The 19,695-nt window shown below is 39.7% G+C and overlaps 1 protein-coding gene across 6 annotated transcripts in view; it reads left to right on the forward strand.

Annotated features, from left to right (window-relative positions):
• Positions 1-13,850, forward strand: part of LIX1 (limb and CNS expressed 1) — a 59,970-nt gene extending 46,120 nt beyond the window's left edge. For all 6 annotated transcript variants that reach the window (XM_081826524.1, XM_081826525.1, XM_081826527.1 and 3 more), the window contains 3 exons: positions 2,156-2,251; positions 11,242-11,319; positions 13,122-13,850. In XM_081826524.1, the coding sequence (XP_081682650.1) occupies positions 2,156-2,251; positions 11,242-11,319; positions 13,122-13,409 (462 nt within the window). In that variant the 3' untranslated portion in view covers positions 13,410-13,850. The remainder of the gene's footprint in view (positions 1-2,155; positions 2,252-11,241; positions 11,320-13,121) is intronic.
• Positions 13,851-19,695: the final 5,845 nt, after the last annotated feature.

Genomic DNA, 19,695 nt, shown 5'->3' on the forward strand with positions numbered 1-19,695 from the left:
ACATCTCAGAAATATTTTTTAGCTGCCCTGGATGACCATTAATCAAATTTTAAATCAAAGTAGATAATTTGATCCATCCTGATTTGTTTATTTGAATGTTTGCTGTTTGAAAAATATTGATACTTTTAGGGCCTGGGAATGTATGTAATTGAATACTGCTTTAATCTAGAGATAAACTAGCTCATTTTTTCCCCAAACTTGACTAGTCATAAAAATTATCCTAAGTGCTTATTAAAAGTGCCAATTCCCCAACCAGTGTGGGGGTCCAGCAGTCTGTATTTTTAAAGAAAGGCTGACTGCTTAGACATGGAAAAGCCATATGCCCAATATCTGTTAGCTCTTAGAATTATCATACTCAATTCTTTCAGAAAGCTGAAAATTTTTTTTCAGAGAAAATTTCTGTTAATGGACACAATTAATGCAAAGTGCTTTAGAGCAAAAACTCTTGTCTTAGAAATTTAGGTAGAATACTTTCTCAGCAATCTAGGAGTAGATAATTTGCCTCATGAGTTATTTAGAACATCTGATACTTGATACCTACCGACTACAAACAATGGAGGAAGCCTTGGTTTCCCACTGAGGCAGGTATCTCCCTGTGTGTCCTCCAAAGGCAGAAACTTGGCATTACTGAGGGCATTAGCCACTTCCTGGCTTTGCGTTTAGCACAGATAAACCCCATCTGAGATTTACATTCTCTCATCACCTTAATCTGATTATAAAGGTTCTGTCATTTTAGAGAAGCTGCTGAAAATGAAGGACACATTATCACACTAGCGTGACCCTTTTGTTCCTTTTCTTGTCACCCACAGAAGAGTTAAGAGAAGGGGCAGGGGACAGAGAGAGGCTGACCTGGGAGGAGACATTGGGGAGCTCTGGTCTGTATCTGCTGTCAGGATGAAAGGAAGCTTTTATTTTCGTGACTTGTAAATTTCAAGGGCCTTTGAGGAAGAGAAGTTAGGAAAATGATGCCTGATTTATATGTGTGGAATTTACTCAGGAGCAAGGAGGGGCCCTCAGTGTAAATGTAATTTATCATTTTTTCATGGAACTTTCTAAGGAAAGAGAATATATAAGGTTTGCAGGCTTCTGGATGGATTTCCTCTGGGATATTTAAAAAGCCAACATAAATATTTCAGCAGCAGCATGTTAATGTTATTGCATTCAGAAGCTATAAATTGGCTGCTATCGGATGCTGGCAGTTGTTTGTTCAGCCTCACAAAGGCATTGCCCACCTTCCCAGAAATCTGAGGCCCTGGGATCCTGCAGGGTAGGCCCCAGTGCCAGTCCAGCACTTGTGTTAGCTTTTTTTTTTACTGCCACTACCCCTAACCAAATTGAAGGTCAATTTCATTTCTATTCATCACCCCACACACCTTGTTTCCTAAAGATTAAGTAGTCTGGAAGTGAAAAAAACACACACCAAGATCTATGTCTCCAGGTCAAACACCAGCATATTATAAAAAGCTCCCATTAAGAATCAGGGCAGTAGGGGAGGGGGGTGAGAGGATGGGTTAGCCTGGTGATGGGTATTAAAGAGGGCACGTTCTGCATGGAGCACTGGGTGTTATATGCAAACAACGAATCATGGAACACTACATCAAAAACTAATGATGTAATGTATGATTAACATAACATCATAATAAAAAAATAATAATAAAAAAAATAAAAATAAACAAAAAAAGAATCAGGGCAGTAAAATATGAATGGTCCAAACAACCAGAGAATTCTTTCCCTGTCAATGATATAATCTTGCCTGGGTACCATCAAATCAGAACAAGGTCAGCATTTTAGGATTTCAAATGACAGTTGAAGGCAACCTTCCAGAGGGCAACCACTCAAACATTACCACCATCTAACAGCAAAAACTTTGTGCAAAGATACAGAAATTTCTACTTTGGGAAAATTATTCTTTTAGCAAATATATAATCAGTTAACATTCGAATGAATGTTCAAATTGATTACAAAAATCCTCTTTATTCTGAGTCATGGTGAGATTAAGAATTTTATCCCAAACCAACTGGAGCCTTGGTTGTAGAATGTACACCCGAAGGCTCAATATAATAGAAGTTTTACTGTAGGGCCACAGCATTAATTCGTGGCCACAAAAGAAGGGGAAGGAAAAATCCATATTTTCCTTTTCTGCTTTCTTCCCAAGGGCACTTTGGATGATGCAGATGACCCCAGCACCAGCATTGGAGCCTACCACTACATGTTGGAGTCAAACATGGGGAAGACCATGCTGGAATTTCAGGTACCTGACTTCTTGCTATGTGTTTATTTTGGTACACAAATCAGAAACCCGGGAGAATGCCACTCTTATCATTAACATCTCCTGTCCCAATAATCTAGTCTTTTTTTGTTTTTGTCATTTTAATTTAACTCTCTTCGAATCCAGCATGATAGCTCTGTCTAAGCCATGCCTCAGGAGACTAAAACAAACAAGGCAGTCTTTGCTTTCTTAAAGCGGAGTAAAACCCTTAAGTCTAAGAAACAGCTGGGGAACACCACCATCTGAAGATCTGTAACATTTCACCAGCTTTTCAGTACAAAGTTCCCTTTTAAGTCAAATTAAACAGTTTGAAGTGTTGGTTGTGACCATTTGGTTCTTAATTACCCAAAGACATAGAAGAAGTTATCTGTAATGTATATTAAACAATGCCCCCCCGCAGTTCTGGTATTTCCATTAAACAAGATCTGCCACCACCCATTGTTAACTAGATCAGAACATTCAGCAAACTGTAACCCAGTTTCATCCACTGCTGACAAGCGATATTAATAGAGCTGAGGAACTACACTACCTATTATTTGCAAATTAAATAACTACCTTAATAACATTAACAATAAGAATAATAATAGCTGACACTGATTGGATGCTGACACTGTGCTTGCTGTGCTAAGCATTTAACAAATATCATAGCTTAACACTCACGATAAACATGAGTGTTTACTATCCCCACATCATCATGTAGGAAGTGTGCCATATAGCTTAGTCAGTTGCAGAGCAAGACCCACACAGTCTGATTTCTGAGCTCACACCCCCAACTGTTATCTTTTATGGGCTGGGCAGATGAAAGTTCAGTAGTGATTGGGCATGAAATGTGTGCCCTCTAAAAAAACTAACCTTGAATGTTGAATATCCATATTTATACAATGCTAGTAGGAATCAATACACAGTGTTATAATGAAGAGACTCTGCCCCCAGTATTTCTATTGCTTTAGGTTAAATTCCCAGAAGCCATCAGAGATATAGTTTTATGGACCAAAGTGTTCATCACGGTGTATTTACAACACTTTTCATCTGAGCCCTGAAGCCACCAGCTTTCAACTACCTTTCCAACTGTTTTCTAGACTGCAATGGCATACAGCCACTTTGCAGGTGGATACATCCCTCCTGTCCATTTTTTTTTTTTTTTTAATTTATTTATTTGAGAGAGAGAATGAGATAGAGAATGAGAGCACAAGGGGGGGAGCGGGAGAGGGAGAAGCAGGCTCCCCGCCGAGCAGGGAGCCCGATGCGGGACTCGATCCCGGGACTCCAGGATCATGACCTGAGCCGAAGGCAGTCGCTTAACCAACTGAGCCACCCAGGCGCCCCCTCCTGTCCATTTTTTAAAAAATCAGTATTTTCCCAAATCATTAGTCCCTTGTTTGACTGAAAGAAAAATACTCTCTCTTCATTTGGTCATTGAGTTTTCTTTTAAGTGGCAGGTCTCACTGACTTCTGATGTTGATTGCCTTGGGTTTGAAGAGACCAGGTATCCCTAAAGCCTACCCTCTGGAATAAACAGAGACATGCATGAGTTCAGTGATTCCGAGCCCAGACTCTGAAGTGGGCTGGTCCAGGTTAGCTTGGCTCTACTTTTCACCTCTACATCTGTTTCCTCGTGATATGTAAACTAGGGAGACGAATAGCACTGGTGCCACCTCCCAGTGCCAGTGTGAGCATTAAACGGGACAATAACTGAGAGAGTCCAGAACAGCTCCTGGCATATGGTAAATACTCACTGACGACTGACAGCTGTTATTATACATACTTCTGCAGAAGGACAGCTTCGCTTGAAATGCCGAAGACTACCACATGGATTCCTTTGACAACTTTATCTAACTTAAAGTTTTCAAATGAGAACAAGGCAACTCCCTGCAAACATTTCAGGGGTCTTGCTGTAGAATAAAAAAGTGGAACTATAAAGGGTCCATGCTTTTCCCCCATAGTGATCTAAAGTCAAACAGAAAAAAACAAAAGGGAGGAGCATAACACAAGGAAAGAAGACCGGTTTTTAAAAACTGAACAGAACTATGTGTGAAACCTGCTCTACCACTTCCTGCCTGGGCATGTAATTATCTGAGACTCAGTCTTCTCATCTGTAAAATAAGAATCATAATGCCCATTGGGTAGGATTTTTGTGGAATTTACATAACATGACATTTATAAAGTATCTAGTATAGTAATTTCCCCAAGGAAGAACCCCATTTATTTTAATTCCTCCCCTCTCAACCCCAACAAAAGAATATTGTACTTTTCTTATTATAAAATGAATGTTGCCTGCCATGGTACATAGCAGCTTGTATGTGATTTAGCAGCTATTTTCAGAAATTAAGAATGATTTTGAATTCAGTTGAGTTAGTCTGCCAAAGATAGGGAAGGCAAGATTAAAAAACAATTCTTAAAATTTTGTCCAAGTACTATGAATGGCTGTACTCAACCACCTTTTAGTAATTCTTAATTACCTTGTGATGGACTGTATGTTTTCTGTGTGGTCTGTTGTATTTAAATATGTGAAATAATAACTTGAATCAAACTGTGGAAATGCTTCATAAATTCTCATAAAAGAGGCTGGGAGCAGGATGGGGGACACAGAAAGAGGAAGATGTGAGGGCAGGAAAAATCCAAACTCACTCCCCCAGTAGGGATGCTGGCAACCCAGGAGGAGGGCCATAGAGCACATCCCTTTTCCTTCTGCCAGTTCAAGGTTGCCTGCTGGGTCCCAGCACATTCCTTGGTGGCCGGGGTTAAAAGCATCAGCTTGTTTCTGCATGTAATGGGAATTGACCACAGACCCGGGCTGTTTGCAGCCGACACAGCAATTCAGTACCCCTGGTGGGTAATAGATTGTGTCTGTATCTAGCTACGGATGACTATACCATATAAAAACAAGGCTGGTGTCTCCTGACTGCCTGCAGGCTTTCCAGGGGGGCTGTCAAGGAGGCAGCACTCAGAGGAAACATGATAGGCTTCTGCTTACGTTTACTTCGTGGGAGGGAAGCAGAGTAGCCTTGCCATACAGAAAACTGCCTGATGTTTGGGGGGGAGGGATGGCGACAGCACTAGCCACTGGGTCTTGTCAAGGTCAGATCTGAGATGGACTTTGACTGAAGCTGGTTAATATATTTATTCTGAAGACTAATGCAGTCCAAGGACGAGTTGTTTATTTACATCTTTGCTAAATTCTCCAGGTCGCCTTTTAAAACCTCATCCCATAAACAAATTTCCTCTTAAATCCATTCTCTTGGGTAGGGAGATGGTGCCCACCTGTTTTTCAAGTTCTCCATTTACAGTGTTTGTTTTTCTTATTTCTGATGAATCACAGAACCAAGCGAGTCTCCCAGACAAAGTTCCAGAGAGAAGCAGAGTGCATTTTCTCCCCAAGAAGTAGCTGAAAGGGCAAACATTATTCCTAATAGGAGGCAACACCAGGAAGCACTGTGAGGATAGAGCCCAGCTGTTGCTGGTTTAAACTGAATGAATGACAAATTGAACCAGGAAAGCTGTAGGATGAAAGCTACAACTTGCAGAAATCACAGGGCTTGCTTCTCCATTTGATTTCAAATTTATTTTATGATCAGGACTGGCCACATAATTCTTGGGGCCCATACAAAATGAAAATGCAGGGCCTTTTGTGAAAAAATTACTAAGAATTTCAAGTCAGCGGAGTATGAAATCAAGCTTGGGGTCCTGTGTGACTGCACACGTCACAAGTTCGTGAGGCCGGCATTGTCCCTGAGACAGACTCACCAGAAGGGACCAGACTAGGGTAAGGAGAGTTAGGCCTTAACCTCAGGCACAAAATTTAAAGGAGTGTTAAAAAACTCAGTGATCAAGACAATATTATAATGCACTATTTTAAAAACTCAAAATGAATGTGAAAAAATTGGTAACAAACAAAATATCAAAATTTTAAAGACAGAATTTTTTTAAAGATTTTATTTATTTGAGAGACAGAGCACAAGTGGGGTGTAGGGGCAGAGGGAGAAGCAGGGTCCCCACTGAGCAGGGAGCCTGACATGGGGCTCGATCCCAGGACCCTGGGATCATGACCTGAGCTGAAGGCAGACGCCTAACTGACTGAGCCAGCCAGGCGCCCCTAAAGACAGAATTTTAAATAAAAGAACCTGAACTTTCATGACTCACCTTAAATCTTGCTTCACGCACCTCACCCTAGTCCCAACCCAACCTATAGGCCAGCTTCTTGTTTATCTGTCAAGCCTACCAAAATTCCCTGGGGTTCTACATCAGCCACATAACAACACAGCACAAAGACTTGAATGAGGAGCAGGACAGATAGCTCACCAAACAGATTTCCTTTAAAGTGATAAGCTTTGACAGATAGAAAACAGAACTGTGAAAACCAGGCAGCAAGGAATCTTGGTGAAACTAGGAAATCCTTACTGAAGTCCACAACCCTCTCCTTGCCAGTCTACAATAATGCAAGGATTTCCGATGGAATCAATGAGAGCCATACAAGGATTTCATGGGCTCATACAGCTTCGGGAAGATCTGAGGATACTGAATTTGGTCTTATGACGGGAAATAAAGAAGTGGGACAGGAAGAATGTGGAAATATTTCAATATACGTTACATAGTGATGGTAAGATTAGTATCTCTACAGAGGAGGGCAAGAACTAGATTGGGACATAATGTACGAAGGCAGAAAGAAGGTCATTTTCCCTGTGGGATTTTAGGAACAAGAACAACACTGAGGAAGAGGCAGTTGTGTTACAGCAAAAACTCCTTGGGGATGGAATAGAAATTTAGGCAAACCAGAAGAGGTGTGGGGGATGACTCTCAGGCAGTCAAAAACAGTTCAAGTCTCTGTGGGGAAGTTTTTGAGAGATGTAGGTTGCCAAGGGACACGAGAATGGTTTCTGGCTCTGTTCACAGCAGAATTGTGGGTTCTAAAGTCTTAGGAAGATTTCTGGGTAGAATGATGGGAGTTTATCTGGAAGGGGGGCAATGGTTAGTATATAAATAAGAATGAGAGCTTAGAAGACACTGGAGGAAGAATATGTTACCAAGGCACTAATTGTCAGAGGAGGGAATTAAGAGCCCTATAGGCTGTTTCTCTAACTGGGCCACAAGGATACAAGGACAATACCAAGAGGGCTCTTGAAAGTCACACAAGAACTCAGTATATCTTTCTGGGTTATACCGAGTTTAACCATTATAAACTTGGGTTGGGGGAAGGTGGAGGACTGGAGGTGGTATTTATTATTTTTAAAAATGGACATATACAATCGAATGCAAAATTCAAGTGGAGTCTTAAAACATTAAACGAAAAGAAATGTCTCATTTGGAAATAGTGGCCATTCTGTAACACCACAGACTGTTCCCTATCCAGGACATAAAAAGTGTTCCTTTTCATTTTTCTGGCTAAAAAGTCTTTAGTGAGTAGGTTAAAGGTACAGTGAAAAAGGCAGCACAGATTTACCCTCCTCAGTCACTGGGGTTACTTTGATGAGAAGTACAGGGGTGAGAAGCAGATTACTTAAGATTGGGCCATAGAACTAACCACTCTCACTTTTCCAGATTATCATAGTGATGTGACAGAGTGCAAATCTGGACAGGGCAGAGAGAAGTGGAGGACAGAGGGCATGAGAGGGACGGCTTCCCTGGGCAGTGGGCTCAGGACCCAAAGCAGATGGTGGCATCTCTGTTTGGGGCAGGAGGAGTAATTCCCCTGGTATCCATGTCATATTTTAATTAATGGAAACACATGTTTTGCTTTTACTGAGGTCTCTATGGGCTCTCGAGTGCTTACTGTACAGTAGAAAATAGACAAAATCCCCTACTGAAAAGAAGAAAAAAAAAAAACCATTACATTCTACTGGCAATTTCAGACATAAGAATGGTGATATTTGCTCTTCTGATCATCTTATAGCTTTAAAATTTACCTAATAATTTTAAGATGTCTGAAATATCAGAATGCCTTAGGTCTCCTCATTTTCATAATTTAAACTTTTCCCTGAGCAAGCAGAGGGAAAGGCAATAAAAATCAGTTTTTTTGAATGGTCAGTAGGACAACTGTCTAAATGTTTCGTTTTCATAACTAGTGTCATGACCAAAAATTTCCTTAATTTCCTTAATTGTATTGTGTCTATGTGGTTTGTACTGTTAAGCCACGATAGGTGTTTCTCTGACGAAAAAAGAAAAAAAAAATGCAGGTAGCTTCAATGGAAGACTGCCACTTCTAATCACATTAGGAAAATAAAGTCTTCAGAGTTTATACAGTTTAGCTTGCCCTTGATAACATGAAGGGAAAGGATGCTGATAGAAGCTTAATGCCGTGCTCAGCCCTGGCTATTGGATGTGGAAACTAGGGATTGGTTTCAATGTCAATTCAACCTGATTATCCATATTTTCAGGCATTTTCCTGACTGAATTTATGAACATAGGAGTATTTTACAGTTTCTGTAGTTTGTCCATTATATGTTATCTATATTTACTTTTTGGCTGAAATTTTTAAAAATTTAAATGGTTTTCTTTAATATATAATATTGTCACATGATTCAAAACTCCAAAAGTACAAAGGAATGTCAGTGGGTGGTCTCCCTCGCACTCCTGCCCCACAGGCATTCCTGTTCCCACCCCCAGGGACAACTTTGTTACCCAGTTCTTTTGTATCTTGCCAGAACTCTCATAGGCATTTACAAGCAAATATTTAGAGGGATTTTCTTTTCCTTTTTAATCAAATACTAGCACACAGTATATATGTTGTGCACCTTGCTTTTCTTTTAACACCACATCATAGAGATTCTTTATATTAGAACCTAGAGGGGGACGCCTGGGTGGCTCAGATGGTTAAGCATCTACCTTCGGCTCAGGTGATGATCCTAGGGTCCTGGGATCGAGCCCCACATCGGGCTCCCTGCTCCGCGGGAAGCCTGCTTCTCCCTCACCCACTCCCCCTGCTTGTGTTCCCTCTCTCGCTGTGTATCTCTCTGTCAAATAAACAAAATCTTAAAAAAAAAAAAAAAAAGAACGTAGAGAGCCTTCTCTTTCATACTTCTCTATGAATGAAAGTATTCAGTGGTATGAATGTATTGTAGGGGAGGAAAAATAATTTTCCCTCTATGCTTCTGAGTTCTTAGCTGAGACCCCTGTAATGAGAGACAGATTAATAAGAGGAAAACAGAACTTTATTAACACATATACCTCAGGTATACATGAGAGATACTCAGGGGAAAATATTATCTTTCTGAGGTGGCTTGGAATTTAGGATCAAATACCCTCATAATAGGGAAAGAGGGAGGGGGAAAGCCTCTTAGGGGATAGAAATGATTCTTAAGAAAGATGAATGGGCCCTTAGAAGAATAGATGGGAGGTATGTTAGTCTGTGTCTTCTTCTGTGATGAGTCAATCTTCCCTAGTTGATGAAATTCCTCAGGAAAGGATTTATCATAATTGGTTCCTTTTGGAAGATGTGTCTTTAGGCAGATAAGGGGAGTTCAGAGAAACAGAATTTGCTGTTTTTCCTTCCATTTGCTGTTTTTCAAGTGCTTACAGCCTAAAATAATTAATATACCAAAGTGGCATGTTTTCAGGGTGGCATGTCCTGAACTCATATTTTGGAGGCAGCAAATTCTACTATTCAGTATCATCCTTTTTTAAACTATTTCTTTAAAAATGAGCATTTAAGGAGTGCCTGGGTGAGCTCGGTCAGCTAAGCATCTGACTCAGTTTTTGGCCCAGTTCATGATCTCATGGGTGGTGAGATGGAGCCTTACATTGGGCTCCGTGCTCCCTGGGGAGTCAGCTTGAAAATTCTCTCCCTCTGCCCCTCCCCCCACTCACACACACTCTCTAATGAATAAAGGCAGATGCTTAACCAACTGAGCCACCCAGGTGCCCCTAAAAAAATTTTTTAACAATGTCTACCTCAAGTTGACACCATCTAATTAGATGCAGAAACTGGAGTCAGCTGGGAAAATAGTAAATTTATTTTCCACCCTACAATCAGAAATTGCACCATTCTGTAAACTAAAAGCAGAGATTCTCCTTTGGCCAAAGGCAGTTTTTCCCCAGCCGGTCAAAACTGCCCACTCTTCCTGGAATGGCATGGAACCTACAGCAAAAGCAACAAAAATCAGAATCTTTGCTGTTGCTGAGCCCTTTGATGCTCATTTATAGCAAATCAATGTCAGCTAAGATATAAGTTACATCAATCAATACCTGTCAGTACATCACTTAAACATTTATAATTCCAGACCCAATAAAAGCCAGGTTGAAAAGCAAAGTAGATTATTACTATTTTTCCTTTTCTGTATCTTGTTCTCAGTGACATACTGTGTTAAAGAGGATTACAGTAGAGGATTTTCTATTTAAATAAATAAATCCTTAAAAAATAAAAATAAGCATTTAAAATATTTCCAGCCTCAGGCAATTTAAAAAAAAAAACAGTACAATGAATAACTTTACCTATACATTATTCTGAGATGTGCTGATATTTTTAGATAACCTCTTGGGTGTAGAATTGTTAGAGCATATGTATTGGTATTATTTTACTTTTTATTTATTTATTAATTTTGTTTTTTGGAGAGTGGTGAGGGGAGTTAGAGGAAAAGAAGGAAGAGAGAGAATCTTAAGCAGGATCCATGCCCAGTGCAAGCCCAATGCAGAGCTCAATCTCACAACCCTGAGATCAAGACCTGAGCCAAAATCAAGAGTACGACACTTAACTAACTGAGCCACCCAGGCACCCCAAGCATATGTACTTTTAATGTTGAAAGATATTTGTCAACTACTTAGTCATTTTATTGTGCAAATATGTATTAACAGAGGAGGGAAGGAAGAATGCTCCAGAAGCTTGGGGACTCTGGTGTTTGAAAAGTCTCAAAGTGTTCTGATGATATTGTATATTCTATTTCCCTGAGATAGTTGGGGGTCAGAGCTGTGCCCTACCCAGCTTTCACACTTTCTTTCACACTTCTGCTCTGAGAGTAATGACAGATGTTTGGGTTTTGTAGGAGCTGATGACCATTTTCCAACTATTGCACTGGAATGGAAGCCTAAAAGCCCTACGTGAAACAAAGTGTTCCCGACAGGTGAGATTTTCCAGTCAATAATGGGTTTGTGTCGTATGAACTGAACAGATGGCTTGTCATCTTCCTAGATTTCCTTTATTTGGATTTTTCTGTTTAAATCTGGTACTTTATCTATTAAGAGCAGAGGATATATGAAAAAATATATGTAACAGTCCACTTGAGTCAGGGACTGATCAAATATGCACACTAAGGAGAACACTGCCTGCACATAGGACTGATTTAGATACCTGTACTAAATGCCAAAATGGAGGGATCATTAAAACAGACTTGGTTTCTAAGTCAAATGCTGAATCTCCCTATGCACCTGCCCTGCCTTAGAATTTGTGCCCTCTTCTACTCTCCAGTGCAGAAAGAAATTTGAGAATGCACTGCTTCTGAACCTCCTCACTGAAGAGTGGTAAAGTTGGTTGTAGCAGGAGGATTTTTCTCACCCCCACCAAAAGTCCCCAGAGGACAACAGAAATGATTATAAATTTGGGCAAGCTGGTATTCAATCACCCCAATTTTGGGGGTTGGAAGTTTCCTCTTTATTTTTCGGAAATGAGGTCTCACTATTTCTTTGTTACCTATGAGAAGCACCGTTCCCCCTTTTTTTAATAGCAAAAGCAAATTCCCTCCACTGTCTTTAACAGTTTTCACCTTCTATCCTCCAAGAGTCATCCTTCCTTTTTGCACCAGTAGACTTTGAAAGATGGCCGTTTATTTTTGAGAATTTGCTAACAGGAATTTGTATGAGGAATAAAGCCTCTACCAGTCAGCTAGATGTGGGTGGATATAAGAGTTTTCCATGCACTGCAGCCCAGGAGTTTTTAGTTGTTCTTTGGTTAGAAAGTCTGGCTTTCAAAATGTCAAAGATGGAAAAGAAATGAGTAGTTGACAATGGCTACGGCTATTTTTTTCTTTTCCTTTGATTTTATAAAAGGCCTTTGAAATTCACTGGGTTGGTTATAAACACTTTTCCATGGTTGTTTTTAATTTGTTAAGGTCATAAATAAATACCATATGTTCTTGAAAATAAAAATAAGCAATGCATCCACTCTACAAGATCTTCTTAAAGTGTATCCATCAAACCTATACATGATGTTACAATGTATTGGCAAATTTTTCACATGAGAATTGACAGTGATTAATTTCGAATTATTTACAGAAGAGACGATGTACATGAATGAAGGTACCATTATAATATCAATAATGATAATGCCTACAATCCACAGTACAATCTTAAAGTTCTTTCTGTAGTTTCTGTGAGCCATTTGGACTGCCATCTATCTTCCTTATGCTAACAACACAGCAGTTAGGAAGTTGACTCTCCTGGTTTCTAAGCCTCCTGCTCTCTGCAGTGGGTATGACCAAACCCAATTCTGCCCTAATCCTTCCATATAATTGTTTCTGTCTCTCAACCTTGCTGAAGGAGATAATGCTGGGCAGAAGAGTTCAAGGAATCAAGGAGGCAGTAATATTCATGGATAAAGTGATGCATTTTCAAAGGAAGGCATTTTCTAGCAAGGTCAGAGTTCTGTTTGTGAACATTATTGAGTCATTCTTGGTGGTAGTGTTTTGACACAACCTGAAGTGACCCTGCTTTGCCCGACCAGCTTAGTCCTTCATTTGCTTTAAGAAGTGTATCTTGAGATTTGGCTTCCATTTGTGAATATCAGAGAGGTTCAGTTGTTGGCAAAACCCCTATGGATGTGGGTGTGGGGGGTGTCAGAGACAAAGGAAATGAGGTTTTGGAAGGCCATGAACACAGGTGCCTTTGTTGCTCTTCACTGACACTCTGGACTTTGTCTCTTGGCTCCCAGGAAGTCATCTCCTACTATTCCCAGTATTCCCTAGATGAAAAGATGCGCAGTCACATGGCCCTGGACTGGATCATGAAGGAGAAGGAGTCACCAGGAATCCTCTCTCAAGAGCTACGGATGGCCCTGAGGGAGTTGGAGGAAGCCAGGAAAGCGGGACAAGAACTGCGGTTTTACAAAGAAAAGAAAGAAATTCTGAGTTTAGCCCTGACTCAGATCTACAGTGATCCTGACACCTCCTCACTCAGTGATGATCAGCTGAGCCTAACAGCTCTCTGTGGCTACCACTAGCAAGGCCAGGTCCCGGCTGCCCCGAGGTTGGCAGAGGCTGGACTCTATAGGAAGCTCAGTGAAGGAGGTCATCAGAGGCTTTAGCACCTACAGCTACTACCTGAAGGCTGTACTAATTTTTCCCATCCATTCCATTCACAGAATCTGAGAGTAGTAGGACCTTTACAGGACCCAGCATTCCACTCGATGCAATTTTCCCATCATGCTTTCAAGAGTTCCACCTCTTACTGAAAGGATGGAGACAAGATTGTTGGAAAAATATTTTCCAGGTTTGGCTTCAACTTAAAGCCCTGTTGACATGTGCCTTGCTAGATTATATGTGTTGTTTTAAACAATGGGCCAGTGTAGCATCCCCCAAAAGGACATCAGCCAAGACTGGTGAAAGTAGCATGATAGCAATTTTTAAAAATACTTGGGGTTAAATAAATGAGATAAAAAATACCATGGGTCAGAGTTTCTTCCTAAGCTTTATAAGCTAAGAGGTACTTATACTCTACGGGGTATAATCCAAAATTACAGTGGGGATTTTATCTGGATATCCTACTATCAAAGATCATAAAGTGATAATAGTATGAAAATAACTTGATAAATTTAATTTGCCTTAAAATGCCAGTAATAATCATTTTTTTAAATCTATACTCTTCCATCTGGGATGTCACCTAGAGTAGTACCTTCACTTGTATTCCTCAAGAAGAATTAATATCTAATTTTTATGAGTCCTGGAGTCAGTCATGTTCATTTATAATTTTCAAATAGATTACTTGAATTGATTTGTTTTTATTTTTGCCACCAGAGTCATATATCTATAACAGAGAAAATTACTGGCATTCTAAAGGTTAAAGCATTTTGAAAAATCATTAGCTTTTAACAGTGCTTGTGTTTGATTAGTTTCTCATGCGTTAGAGAGGAGTCTTTAGCTGTCTTTTTGTTGTTGTTCAAGAATATGAGCCATGAGTAGCTCAAATGTAGTGTCATTTTTAGGTTTTAATTAGGCATCTCTCTTTGAAAATGGCTTGATTAGAAAACCAAAAGCAAATACAGACCAATTTTTGGATAGTTTCTGGTCGCTCAAGTTTAAGAATGGCAGTGGTATCAATTTTAAACATTTGTAGGAATTTCCATATTTATAACATGAAAAGGATTATCTTGCATTTAGTCCAAAATTTCAAAATAAAGAACACAGTTTTTTCAACGTTAAACAAGGTTTCTTTTTCTTCATGTTTAGGCAAATGCAAACTAAGTTTCCTGAAGGCTAAAACCACTATATTTACATTAAAATTTACAGAAGTGTGATAGTTTAACTTCATATCTAAATATGTACAGACGTAATTGTCACTCCTTAAGTCTCCGTGAAAACTATGTATATTGATCATGTATTTTGGAAGTAGCCTTGATAATAAAAAATTAATTTCATATGTCATATTTCTCATACCAGGGGAGAATTTAGCTTCATATCTGCCCTACTCTAATGTGGAAAGGTAATACTATATAATATTAGATAAATTTAATTTTAAAATATTATTTTAACAAATGTCATATTCCTCCCCATAGTGAGGCTAAATGTCACCTAGAATAAAACTGTATTCCCTTATAATCCCAAAAAGGAATTAGAATTAATATTTGTAAGTTGAATAAATTTTAAAATTAAGGAAACTTTCTATTTAAAGTAATTTTTTCATAAAGTCATTAGTCTTTATCATTTCAAAAAGCCATAATTTCCCATGTTGGGTGTATTTAAAGGTAGGTATATCTTTGCTAGCATTTGCAGACTTTGACAATGTGCACCTCAAGTTGACATCATCTAATTAGATGCAGGAACTAGAATCAGCTGGGAAAATAGTAAATTTATTTTCCACCTTACAATCAGAAAATTGCACCATTCTGTAAACTAAAAGCAGAGATTCTCCCTTGGCCAAAGGCAGTTTTTCCCCAGCCGGTCAAAACTGCCCACTCTTCCTGGAATGGCATGGAACCTACAGCAAAAGCAACAAAAATCAGAATCTTTGCCGTTGCTGAGCCCTTTGATGCTCATTTATAGCAAATCAATGTCAGCTAAGACATAAGGTACATCAGTCAATACCTGTCAGTACATCACTTAAACATTTATAATTCCGGACCCAATAAAAGCCAGGTTGAAAAGCAAAGTAGATTATTACTATTTTTCCTTTTCTGTATCTTGTTCTCAGTGACATACTGTATTAAAGAGGATTGCAGTGGAGGATTCTCTATTTAAATATATGGAGCTCTGGGTCCTAAACTTTTGTGGTTATAACCCCTTTGAGAATCCGATGAAAGTCATGGACCTCTTCGTAGGAAAACAGAGTGTGGTAGATACATTCAAATTTGCACAGTTTCAGAGAGTTTGTGGACTTTTCCAAAGTCCATGGATTGCTCTGTCCAAGAATCTCCAGTTTAGAACTCTTAATTTTGAGCATAGACTTACTGTCTCTTAAACTTTTCAGCAGCGATCCAAGCTAGTTCAGACATAGTCCCATGTAGCCTATTTCTAAGATAAATGTCATTTTCCTTACATACAGAATTGTACTGTATCTTGACAAGAGATAGTTTAATTTTCACAAAATCCAAATATACCAAATTATTATGAAAAAGCAGCTGAAAGCAAGTCACTAAATGTGTGTGAACCTCTCAGAATATTACCGATTTAATGAAGTCATTGTTCCTCTAATGATCAGAATTTGGTTGTCCATTTGTTCAAAAGCTATAGTCTACTGATATGTTTTCTGTTAAATTCATTCACTTACCTCTACAAAAGGAGAAGAATAAAATCACAAATATTCTTGAAATGCTGTACCCACATCAACTTTGAATCTGATTACTTATGTCTCAGGGAAAAGAGGAAAAAAGCATATAAAGATTAACATTTCCCTGTTTCTTTGGGGGAGACTTTTGAAGCTAGCAGTATTGGTGTAGTTGACTTTATCTCTGAAATGCTTTAGAGAATTCTGAGTTATATCATGCCATGCCTTTCTTTCTTGCCAAAGGACAGAAGAAGCCAAAGAATATTTTCATTATCCTTGACTATGTTTACAGGTAAACACTATTCAAGATATTATCACTTACATATTGTTGATACTTTTTTGTTTTGCCTTGCAGAAATGCAAATATTAAGTTTTCTTCTATGGCGTCTATGGTGTTAAAGAGTGAATACCGTTTTTAGCCAGGGCTCTTAGGAACATGAAAATCATTTTCTCTACCACAGTGGTTCTCAACTTTGGCTGCACATTAGAAATAATTAAAGAGCTTTAAAAAATCCTAAATGTCTAGACTATACCCAGACCAATGAAATCAAACTCTCTGGAAGTGGGGCCCTGGCATCAGTATTTTTTAAAACTCCCCAGGTCGTTTCAACGTGCAACAAGGTTTGAGAATGACTGCTCTATCCAGGAAGGTCTGGCCCAAAGGTCCTTGGCCTAACTAGTGGGAGCTATTACTCCACTTGGCCTTGGCCCCAATTCAAATGTTGAGCTCCTCTGAGCTAGGTAGGACCTGTTTGAGCAACAGGCTTTCCTGCAGCCCAGAACTAAAGCAGGGCAAGCACATGCACGCACACACACACACACACACACACACACACACACACTGTATCTTAGCAGTATAGCCAGATTCTGCCCCAGGGTTCAGGCTTTCTTTCTCACATATGATACATAAAATATCCATACCAGAATCATCTGGGGTACTCATTTAAAAATAAAAGTTCCTGGGTCACACCCAGACCTGCTGACCAAATTACTGGAGAAGGTCTGGATAAACCTTACCACTTTACCAGGTGTTTCTGATCAAACTTAAATTTGAGCTCTTTTGGCCTAAAGCAACCTAACATGTTCTTTAGTGGGCAGCACAGCTCTGCCCCTTTGGATGTAACCAGCCTCCTGGGGTAAAGTGCAGAAAGGAATAAAGGAGAGAAGGGAATGTTGCCCCCTCTACACTTTCTGGAAGCTGGAGAAAAACAGAAGGGGCAAAGAGAGATGGCTGCCTTTTTTCTACCGAAAGAGCAGCTCCCACTCTTTTATCACTTTGGCCTTAACATTTGTTATTACTTTTAATCCCTTTACCAGAGACCATGGAAATCTCTTTTAGCTCCTGTTAAAGTCGCTTCTTTAAGCCTGACTAAACCCTGGTAGCACTTTGTACTTTGGAACAAAGTAAGTTGTGGGAAAGGCAAGCAGAAGCTTCTTCCTGAGAGCTGTTGGTCTGTTGATTCTCTAGTGGTTTGCAAGGGAAAATTGCGATATATATATATATATATATAATCTATTTATAATATAGATTTATATAATATATAATATCTATTTATAGCAGTTCCCAATTGTAGCAGCAATTATGTACCACAAATACATTTGTAAGTCAGATGTTCAACGCTGAGGGTGCATTTTTCTATAAAAGCAAAGTCATAAATGGTGGCAAGTTTCCTGAGCTAGCCTACATAAGCAGTAGGGCACCTCAAATATGGATCTATGGAACCTAACACATTCTTAAGTTGTGGGTGGGCAGGGGAAGGTAGAACAAGGTTAGCTGTGGGTCTAGGGTATAATATTGAAAACCTCCCGGGATGTATTTCTCAGCCCCAAACTGGTTCTCCAGTCTCTTTATTTTCTCTTTGCCCCCCCCCCCATAGATTACCTTGCCAACACCCCACCCACTGCCATCATTTGTTGCATCTTCTGATCAAGGTTTCTTCCACTTGCTGACTTACTGAAGAAAAGGTAACTTTTTCCTGCCTTCTTACAAACTCTGAAAATTTCTAAGAGTTGGTAGCACTAGAGAAACAGGAATATTTGTGTGACCTCCAAATGGCAGCTACTAAGCTTCTCTGCAGACTATTTTCACCAGGGCTGGTGAGGAAAGACACAGACACACAAAGCAGGACTACACTGAACAGGAACCTGTCCCATGCACCCATACTCCTAAGGTTTCCTGCTTCTTTGGTGTTCTCATTGGGCTCCATGTGACACTTCCCCATCCTGATCACAGTTGCCCCATAACTAGCCAGTGATTCTGGGTAACCTGGCTCAAAACTCCAAACTGGACTGATCAGTCTCTCTCCTCAGGAATGTGAACTAAGAAACATGGAAGGAATTTGCCAGGTTGAGTTGGGAGAAGAAGCTGGAAGAGTCACCTTCATGAGAGTTGTGGTCTGTGCAAGCACAAGTAAGGAGGAAGAAGGAACCATGAGTCAGTAGAGGATGCTGCTCTGTAGAAAGAGGAGACGCTGACTAGTGCAGAGAGAGGCAGAGACGCAAGGAGAAGGTGAAAGCGTGAAGCCCATGAGGGGATGACAAGAGCTGCTGGCCCAAGTGCCCTGCAGTAAATTTTCTTATTTTTTATCTGAGTGGATCACATACCTTGCGACCAAAGAAATTGGACCTTACTCGTTCAGGGAAAAAAAGTCACGCTACATTATTCTGGATTTTTTTTATCCTCCGAGTAGAACCCCCCAAAAAAGAAAAAAAAAAAAAAAAAAACCTGACATGAGGAAGAGCCTTTCAAGTGATAAAAATGCTGCTGAGAAAAGTAGATCTAAAGCTGGTGACAGAGTTGACTTTTCCCCACTCACTGCCCCTCCCATTCCAATGTCAGTTCTCATAGTGTTCAGGAATCCTTCCAATTCTGAAATAAATTTATGTATTATGTGCTAATCATCCTGCCCTTGCTCCCCTACATGGAAATTCCTGTGTTCTCATGTTCTTTGGAGGTATAACCACAGAAGGCAAACAGAACTCTATTTTTAAAAAGATAGAATTCATAACCTCAAATAACTGTTGTCTTCTTAAAAAATTAGTTACCTCAGGAAACTAATAACACGCTTTGACAATGCTCAAGAATGCAATCTTTGCCAAAGACATTCCAGTCATGAACTCGTCTTTGGAAATGGTCCTCTGAATTCATGTGAGCAAAGGAAGAAGAAAAGCAGTGTCTTGTTGGCTGAAAGCTCCGTGCCATCCTGAACCGACTAGTTTATCTTAGCATCTGGACTATTAGATCAAATACTTAGCAGGTGCTCAATGAATGTTTCTTCAGTAGAAATTTGTTATCAGTGTGTTGGTACCTTCCTTACTCCTTGATGATGAGTTAATTCATTCATCAGACCTGGCTTTGTTCTACTCAACTAGTCAGGACTTACATGGTTATAAGGTAGAAACCCAAAGCGAGCCTGCTAAGCAAAGGGGGAGTTTATTGGCTTGTGACACAAGAATGTTTGTTCCAGGTACATTTGTATCCAGAAACACAAACCAGGACTTGATCTCTCTCATCATATTGATGTGTA

This window comes from Leptonychotes weddellii, chromosome 7, assembly GCF_054177405.1.
Source record: "Leptonychotes weddellii isolate Sample4059 chromosome 7, ASM5417740v2, whole genome shotgun sequence".
Taxonomy (NCBI): domain Eukaryota; kingdom Metazoa; phylum Chordata; class Mammalia; order Carnivora; family Phocidae; genus Leptonychotes; species Leptonychotes weddellii.